The 9,460-nt window shown below is 43.2% G+C and overlaps 1 protein-coding gene across 1 annotated transcript in view; it reads right to left on the reverse strand.

Annotated features, from left to right (window-relative positions):
- LOC142663871 (ovostatin-like) overlaps positions 1 to 6,615 on the reverse strand; it is a 44,266-nt gene extending 37,651 nt beyond the window's left edge. The window contains exon 1 of the mRNA XM_075842704.1: positions 6,608 to 6,615. Within this exon, the coding sequence (XP_075698819.1) occupies positions 6,608 to 6,615 (8 nt within the window). The remainder of the gene's footprint in view (positions 1 to 6,607) is intronic.
- Between the last annotated feature and the right edge of the window lie 2,845 nt (positions 6,616 to 9,460).

A 9,460-nucleotide genomic window follows, 5' to 3' on the forward strand; every position in this document is an offset into this window, starting at 1 on the left:
AGATAGTCTGCATTCACTAGAGACCGTACTACAGAAACCACCCGGAAGAGGTGAGGGTAATAGCAGTAGTACCAGAGAAGAAACAAACGTAGCCCAAAGGGTCGGAGTTAGAAGCCCCAGACTGCACTTAAAAAAGGGACAAGCAGACGGAAAAAAAAAAAACGAAGGAAGGAAGGGAGCAAAAAGGGCCAGAGCCAAGAATTACCAGATATGAGGACAAGGCGACGGCACCAAGACATTCAAGCAGTGGTTGTCAGGAGATGCAAAGCGGCTACCAGATGCACAGAGCAGCTAGAAGAGCACGGTGCAGTGCGGCACTGGAACTGAGGAGGTAGGGTGGTGAGGGTGAAGGAGACCCAATGTTACCAAGGAAGAACCATTTATTAGCTTGGCTCTTTGCCGAGAGAAGTTCACTGAGGTGCGAGATGCGAGTTCTGTCCTACGTCTTTCCGAAAGCGTCAGGATGAGGAAGAATTGTGTGGGTAGAGTAGGAAGGATGTTTGGTGAAAGATCAAGATCAGACTCTGCCAACCAGATGATCCTAACATACGCCCAGACTGACAACAATGGACCCATAGGTCCAGCAGAAGATAACCCCATTCAGACCAGACTATGGAGACAACTCCTCACCACTAGGGTTTATTTATTATGGGAATAACCTGAGAGTATGATTAAATGAAATTGGAAATGCCTACTCTGTATAAAGGAAGGGGGGGGGGCAGGCTCATCATAGAGCACTCCCTTATGTTTCTTTAGCAATGCATCAGTAATTGTGAGCTGTAGACATAAGCAGCTTCCTACAAAGGTGGCAATGGGCCCCGTTACTTACTGGGCCCCCTGTGCAGCTGCACAGGTTGCTCCAATGGTATGTCTGCCCCCGTGATGTAGGGAAACCCCTAGAATCCTCTCATCTGGTGGGCCCATTTGAAGGTAGCCATGACTTGGTACGTCTACTAAGGCCCAATTCACACGAGCGTTGCACATCTCGGACGTGAAAAACTGCAGTTTTTAACTTCCGAGGTGCATCCGTGCTCAGCAGGACGCAATGTCACGCATGCACCATAGTTGAGAGTCTATGGAGGGATGCGTGAAAAGATAGGACATGTCCCATTTTCCCACGGTCCGCTGAAACAACGGCTGTGCGAACGGCCACATTGAACAACATAGGTCCGTGGGACGGCCGCTGTGTCAACGGTCGTCTCACGGATGTTTAACACATTCGTGTGAATCAGGCCTAAGGGTTACAATTAGCAACTTGCTAAACAGCTGATTAGGAGGAGGGTCATTTGCATCCAATATAGAGTCTATAATATTTCTAGATTAATGTTCTAGTACAAATCATTGGAAATTCTATGAATTATTAGATTGTTTTTCTCCATGCCTTTTATTTGACTAGGCAAGCACATGTCATGGCCGATTTCCACATAGAATTTCGTAAACCTATAGACACCCATACAGGGCAGAGCAACTTATAATTAAAGTAATTTACACTCAACCCTTAAACTGCATTAATAGGACCTGAGTGCAAGAACAGGTTTTCAGTAGATTTTATTATGTGTAGGATCTATTACATTTACTTTATATCCAGCAATTACATAGCAACTACTGAAAAACCAATTGACTCAGAGGCGTCAGTACGTGCAATGGTTCAGATCTCTGTAGTGGAAGCATTGCTGTCTTCTAGAATAGGGGTCTTGCGTTCCAATCTGACCAAACAAAGAGCTGCAGCTCTCATCTAGTCTTCATATAATAGTCTGATTTAATCTAGAATGGCAGTAGCCCTGGCACATTCACCCATGCCTGGGGGGTGTAGGCACATGGTGCGTTTTTTTGTCAGTGACCCGTACAACCAGACATGCTTGGGCACACTTCCTAAAAAAAATTCATAGAGGTATTACAAGATACCGATCATGAAGATAAACCCTTCAGAACTTGGCTACTATTGATGGAGTCCCAAGTTCTCTGTATGGCTGACCACCAATTAATTAATCCCTCCATTTGATTGGACCATAGTCTACATCTCCTCGTCACTTGCTCCTCCTACCAAGAGCCAAGGAAGGAGATAGATGGATAATCGATACAGATAAGGTAGATATTTATATATCTTTTTTTTATTCGTTCATAATTAACATAAATAACATATTTAGTCATTTTATATTAATTGTATCTTCGAGGACTGGTTTAGTTAACAGCTGGCTCTGGTCATTCAGTTATGATTTACTGGATAGAATGGCTTCTATTGAGAGATCTCACATTCCATCTTGCTCACTGGCATGTTACAAGATCATCCTTTCATCAGTCGTGGGTTCAAAGAAGTCGGCCCGAAACTGCATAAAAACGAACTTGTTTATTGCCTATTGTAAGCTGCATTAAAATTTTAAAAAAATTCCATCATCCCTGGTTTTATTTTTACTACTAAGAAGTCAGATTTGCTATTTAACATGTAAACTCAAACATATCAAATCACCAGCCAATAGTATGATACAATCCAGAATAAATTACACATTTTCTTTTGCCAACCCCCCTTTGCTTCAGGTCCTTGGCTGTGATTAAGGTCTCATGCACACGGCCATGCCCGTAATCACGGCCCGCGATTGCAGGCACGGCTGCAGCCCACATTGTCGGGCCGTTCTCCCATACAAAGTATGTGAGCACAGTCCGTAAAATACGAAAAGTGGGACACCCCATAATTCCCAGCACGGACACCTATCTGTAGCGATACAGAAAGGTGTCCGCGGCCAATAGAAGCAGTGGGTCCGTAATTGTGGACCGTATTACGGTCCGCAGTTACGGAGATTTTTTTACGGTTGTGTGCATGGGGTAAGTAATATGCAATTAAGAACCCAAGTCCTTCCCTCTTACAGAAGGTTTGGCACCCATTTGACCCTCCAGAGGACCAGTAGAAGTTCACACCTTTTTGTTTTGACACCTTGCATAATGTCTTTGTATTTTAACCTCATTAATTTCCAGGCTTTGGGTGTGTTTAAGAGGCGTCAACTCAATACATGAGCGGGTAACGCTGTGGTACTAGTTTTTTTTACGCAAATCATCCAATACATTTAGACATCCACTTATTATTTAGACATGTTGGAGGTTGTTAGTATCTAGAGCAGTAATCTACTCCTAAGAAAAAAAATGTTCTTAGTCCGTGAGGCGGGGAACCTATTCTAGTGCAACTTAAATCTGAGTGTATGAGGGCTCGTCCACATGTAGCGGAATGGCTGCGTACTTACCATCCGGAATTGCGGACAGAAAATACGCATCAGGAAAGTGGGTGAGATTTAACCAATCCACACGCTGCTTAGAAAATTCCGACCAGAAATTGACCTGCTGTGCGTATTTTTTGTACCACGCCATTCCTGATACGGAGAGCAGATTGAATTGCTGCATTTTTCCGAGGAGATGTCTCCATCTCACAACATTATGAGAAACGCAGCAAAATACGCACCATTTTCTGCACACAAAAATGCAGAAAATGGTGCGTTTTCGCCGCAGCGGAATGTCTGCTACTTTCAACTGAGTTGCCGCAGAATTTTCTGAAGCAATTCCATTACGTGTGGACAAGTTCCAAGTCTATCTAGGGAATACGATAGTCACGCCTCACGCACACATCCTTCACCGTTTTCACCTCCGTTTAAAACGGATCAGTGTGTTAGTTATGACCTTCGTGTGGTTTCAGTTTTCACTCTGTTTTAAAGGAAGTTGTGCTCTGGTTTTAAACTGTCCATTAAAATCCATCTTGTGTGTTGAATGCAGGGAACTTTGGCGCACCCTGCCGTTACTTTGCAACTAATCCGTGAAAAACGGACGGAACACGGATGCCTTCAGCGTGTCGTACGTTGTTTTGACAGACCTATAGGCTTCAACAGGCAAGACCGACACTGAACCACAGACAAAAGTAGGACATGTTCTACTTTTGATGGAACTAAAGAACGGAACAGTCAAAACAATGGAAGTGCGCATGGCCCCATAGAAATTAACGTGTCTGTGTGCAATCAGTTAAAAAAAAACAGATAGTACCCAGAAGAAAATAACGGACGTGGGCATGAGGCCTTAGAGTAATAGGGTTTGCAATCCTCTAAAGCATCAAACGCCAGCGAGAAACTTAAGGGGGCAGAAAGTCTAGTACAGAATTTTAGTGGTGGGTCACATACGGGCAGATGAGAATGAGGCAACGGCAAGCATCAATTGCAAATTTTAGTCCTGCAAAAAAATAAGGGTTTGCAGATCTGGTTACCAAACTATTTTATATATTAAGTCAATAAGTTCCACTGGCGCCTTTCATGGATGGTTAATGAAGGCAGTAATCTGATTTTCAGCCAAAGCTGACACTTTTTTGCACTAGTTTTCCATATAAAGTAATAGGACACGGGCACTGACTGGATCATGTTTGAATAAAAAAAGGTGGCTCCTAATCAGGTCTTCTGCAAGACCTGGAAAAACATTTAAGACCCTGTGCTATTTTAGGTTAGACCTTATTCACACGAACATGTATTACGTCCGTGATACGCGCATGAAAAATGTTAGTGAATGGGGCCGTTCAGACAGGCTGGGATTTTCACGCAGTGTGTGTCCGCTGCGTAAAACCCACGACATGTCCTATACTTGGCCATTTTTCGCGCATCACGGACCCATTGAAGTCAATGGGTGCGTGTGAAAAAAAAAAAAAAAAAAAAAAAAAAAGAAATCGCACACGGAAGCACTTCCGTACGATTCTCACAACATGAGATAAAGAAATGGAAAAAATAAAAGCACTTCCTTGATTTCTTTTTCTAAACTTCAAAACCACGTGTCATAAGCATTGCATATGCGTGAAAATCACGTAGCCACGCACCAGTCACTGATGACACACGGAAGTGCAACGCACGCAAATCACTGCATTTTTTGCGTGCGCAAAATGCACACGCTCGTGTGAATAAGGCCTGGAGAGGAAAATAAAATAACACGGTCACAATTCCACCCCAACAGCAGTGTCATAACGCAGCAAGACCACACTAAACAACAACCATATAGCACCCAGAAAGATGAGCACTTGGTGTATGGACTCAATAGAAAGTCTAGGAGCCCGTAATCCGCTAAATCGGCTTTCTGGAAAAAGCCAATCAGAAGCAAAAAGGCTCAGCGCTCACACGAACGCTTTTGCCTCTTTTTTTTAGCGATTTCCAGGGGTCCCAGTGCTCAGACCCCCACCAATCAAAACATCTGATATGTCACATCAGAAGTTCATTGATCATTTAATTACCCTTTAACACGGCCATACAGTAATCATGAGTGATACTGTGCTCACAAATCCTTGTATCTAAGCAGATCATGTTTGATACGGTCTGCTCAGCTGATGTATCTAAAACTATCAGTCAGCATACCTTAGTCTCATGAGTGATACGGTGCTGCTAAATGGCTGTATCTAAGCCTAATCTTTTTACCATCTTGTGAGCTGGTGTATCTAAGCCGATCATGAGTGATATTGTGCAGGTTAATCCTTGCATCTAAGCATATCACGTGTGATACTGTCTGTTCAGCTGTTGTATCTAGGCCTATCACATGCAATACTGTCCGCTAAGTGGTATATCTAAGCCTATCATGTATACTATGGTCTGCTCAGCCAATGTATCTAAGCCTATCATAAGTAAAATTGTGCGGTTTAATCTTTGTATCTAAGCAGATCACATTTGATACAGTCTGCCGAGCAGACATATCTAAAGCCATCATGCATGATAGAGTTTGCTCAGTGTATCTAAGCATATCATGCGTGATACTGTCTGTTCAGCTGACGTATCTAGGCTTATCATGGGCAGTACTGTCTGCTAAGTGGTATATCTAAGCCTACCGTGTATGATCATCTGCTCAGCCAATGTATCTAAGCCATCATGCGTGATACTGTGTAAGAGAACCACATACCCCATCATGTTTTAGGACACAAGTAGTCTTTAGTATATGAAACTAACCTCTGCTTATTTTGCTGGAATTTTAAGTTCTACAAAACACAGACTGCCTAATCCTGCGCTATAAAGTATAATATGAAGTTATTCTCCAACTTACGGCTCAGATGTCCCTCCATCGATGAGGCACAGGAGCGCCAGGCTCAGGGTTATCAGCTTGAGGTACATGCCAGCACACAGGTAGGGCTCTCACCTGCTGCAACTCATTGTACTCCACCTGTTTATAAGCACCTGGGAAGGGGCGGACACTTCCTTGTATCTCATTGAGCTGTGGGAGTAAATCTTGTTGAAAACCTGAGCAAAGTCTTGTCAACACAGCGAGGATCTCGTCGATAGAGAAGCAGCCGTGCCAATAGAGAGAGAATTTTATCAATAAAGGTTCTGTTCACGAGCGAGAAGTCGAAGAGAATATTGCAAGAACCGAAAATCTTTTTTTTTTTTGGTAGAGAACCAAATGTTATTATATCTGAATCTGGGAGAACTGTGTGAAAACCATTAGGCTGTGTTCGCACAGGGCGGATACGCTGCGTAAAACCACACGGCGTATCCGCCCTGGGCGCCGCTGGGAATTCCGGAGGAAAAACCGCACCAAATTGTGGTGCAGTTTTTCGGCCTGAATGTCCGCTGTAAAAAAATGCAATTAAAAAAAAAAAAAGTTTGATACTTACGTAGCCATGGCGACCATTCCTCTGCCGTACTGCAGGTCGGCCTCCTGGGATAACGATTTATCACATGTGACCGCTGCAGCCTGTGATTGGCTGCAGCAGTCACATGGGATGAAATGTCATCCGAGGAAGCCAGCCTGGATGAAGAAATACAGAATTCTGGGTAAGTATAAGTTTTTTTGTTTTTTTTTCCTGAGTTGCGTTTTTTTGTGGCAGTATCACTGCTTTTCCGCCGAAAAAACCCCCGAAACATCTGCACTTTGTTGCAGGTATTACTTCCCCATTTAATTTCAATGGGGGCCAACCCTCAACAAATAACAGCGATTACGCAAATACAATTGACATGCTGCGGATTAAAGAAACGCAGATCAATTTCTGAGCGTTTTTTTCCGCTTATCATTTACGCAGCGCGCGGAGGAGATTTGTTCAATCTTATCCACTTTGGTGCTATTAAATTATGCTGCGGGTTTTCCGCAGCGAAATCCGTTGCGGAAAATCAATGTATTTAGGCTACGTGTGAACTGACCCTTATAGCCACTGCAACAACTCCCAAGTGCTGAAATTTACATACAGTGAAATTCCTGTAATTCGGCATCCAATAATCTAGAAATCAGGACTATTGATTAAATGTACCAGTATATTGAGCACATTGATTTTTAACATTTGCATACACTTTCTATTCATGAATTATTTTTTAGATTAAATATTCTTGGCATGATCAAAATATCCTTGGTTCCTATCTGGATGAGGCGCAATTTACAGGCAAAGGGCCAAGAAATGAATCTTCTGTTGTCCAGGTCTAATGTTCGGGTTTGCTCCAGTCTAGGTCACCGTTATGTAAGAGAAGGGCTTACTCATTTTGATCGACTTCTTCGTAGCTATATTGTATTTCTGTATCGGAGTCCTTAAAGTGCGCTGGCTCTGCCCCAATTATTAGGGTATGTTCACACGTAGTCAACAAAAACGTCTGAAAATCCAGAGCTGTTTTCATGGGGAAACAGACCCTGTTTTTCAGACGTTTTTTTACCAACTCGCATTTTTCGCGGCGTTTTTCGCGCCGTTTTCGCGGCGTTTTTTACGTCCGTTTTTGGAGCTGTTTTCATTGTAGTCTATGAGAAAACAGCTCCAAAAACGTCTGAAAGAAGTGTCCTGCACTTCTTTTGACGAGGCTGTATTTTTACGAGTCGTCGTTTGACAGCTGTCAAACGACGACGCGTAAATAACAGGTCGTCGGCACAGTACGTCGGCAAACCCATTCAAATGAATGGGCAGATGTTTGCCGACGTATTGGAGCCGTATTTTCAGACGTAAAACGAGGCATAATACGCCTCGTATACGTCTGCAATTTGGCCGTGTGAACATACCCTAAGGGGATGCTGTCTAGCCAGTTGCTGTATGTCAGCAAGTTGAGGGACTGTTTGGGTATGTTCACACAGAGTTTTTTGCAGGCAGAAAAATCTGCCTCAAAATTCTTTCAGAGATTTTGACCTGCCTGCACTTTCTTGAGCGCTGCGGGAAATTTTTGAGCACTGCGGGAAAAAATGCAGCGAAAAACGAGGTCAGAGACGGAACTGCGGGCAGTAAGAGCATGTTGCTCTTTTTTCACGCAAATGTTTTTTTCTGCTCACAGGAAAAAAATACCTCCGCCTCCCGTTGAAATCAATGGGAGGCAATTTCGGCGATTTGTGGCGCGGTTTCCACGTCAAAAACAGCACCAGAAAACTCAGTGTGAACTAGCCCTTTAGGATCCCCAGGAATCGGCTGCAATCTGTAGGGGAAATCTGACAGCAAGTGTTTAATTCCTCTGCAGCGCCACCACAGGAGAAATTAAGTATTACACAGTTCTCATTGAAATCAATGGGCAGTCCATGTAATGCATGAACATGGTGGGTCTTCCAGAGCAAGAGGCGTTCTTATGTAGTCACTCTACTTTATGCTAATAGAGGAGTTAATGAACAAAGGTCCCCCCTCTAGTCCCTCTAAATTCCTTAAAAGGGTATTTTAAAGTAGGTTTTCCAAACTAGACAACCCCTTTTAAGTGCATGTAGTTGTGGATTCCTTTGTTATAATTTCATGGGTCTGTTAAGAGAGGTCCGTCACTTTTAGGTTGTCGTGACTACTAGCCAAGCTTCTGGGTGACCTTGGTTTGAGATGCAGGGCCAATCTTTTTTCTCTGTCTGCAACCTATCAGGGCTAAGGGTGGGGTATTTGAGTTTGTTCAGTTTTTTCATTGTTGTTTTTAATTTTCTTGTGAATGCATGTGTCTGATCAAGCTCCTGGTTACACCCTGAATCACCTTGACTACTTGGACTCTTTAAACCGGACTTCGGCTTTTTCTTTGGTTTTACCCCTCTGGCTTTCTGGTTATCCATTCTGGCGTTGCCTGCAACTGTACCTTCTGTCCAACACCCTATTCTGTAAAAGCAACCTAGGTTTTATGCGGCTAAATCCAACCTGCCTTGTGGCGGGCTCTGGTGAAGACCATAGAGTAGCCTTACGCTCTGCTGACCAGAGTGGGACTTGAGGTAGCTGATTTACTTGTATGCTTGATCCAGAAAGTCTCCAGCTGCCTTTGGAGAATTGCTCATATAGCAATTCCATAAACTTTCACTCTGGGAGAATTGCTCAAGTAGTGATTCCGCGACAGGGTCCATTTATTGAAAAAAGGAGAAAATTAATATAGAAGAAAGAAAGATGAGAAGCAGATAATGGGACAGCACAAGAACAAATGAATGGAACATTGAAAAAATAAAGTGTGCACATAGCCTCCAGGTACCAAATAAGTCACTGGTAATAGTACAATAGTAACATTGACACAACGTGTTTATAATATCTTCTCTTTCGCAACTTATTTAT

The sequence above is a fragment of the Rhinoderma darwinii genome, chromosome 11 (assembly GCF_050947455.1).
Source record: "Rhinoderma darwinii isolate aRhiDar2 chromosome 11, aRhiDar2.hap1, whole genome shotgun sequence".
NCBI classification, from domain to species: Eukaryota; Metazoa; Chordata; class Amphibia; order Anura; family Rhinodermatidae; genus Rhinoderma; species Rhinoderma darwinii.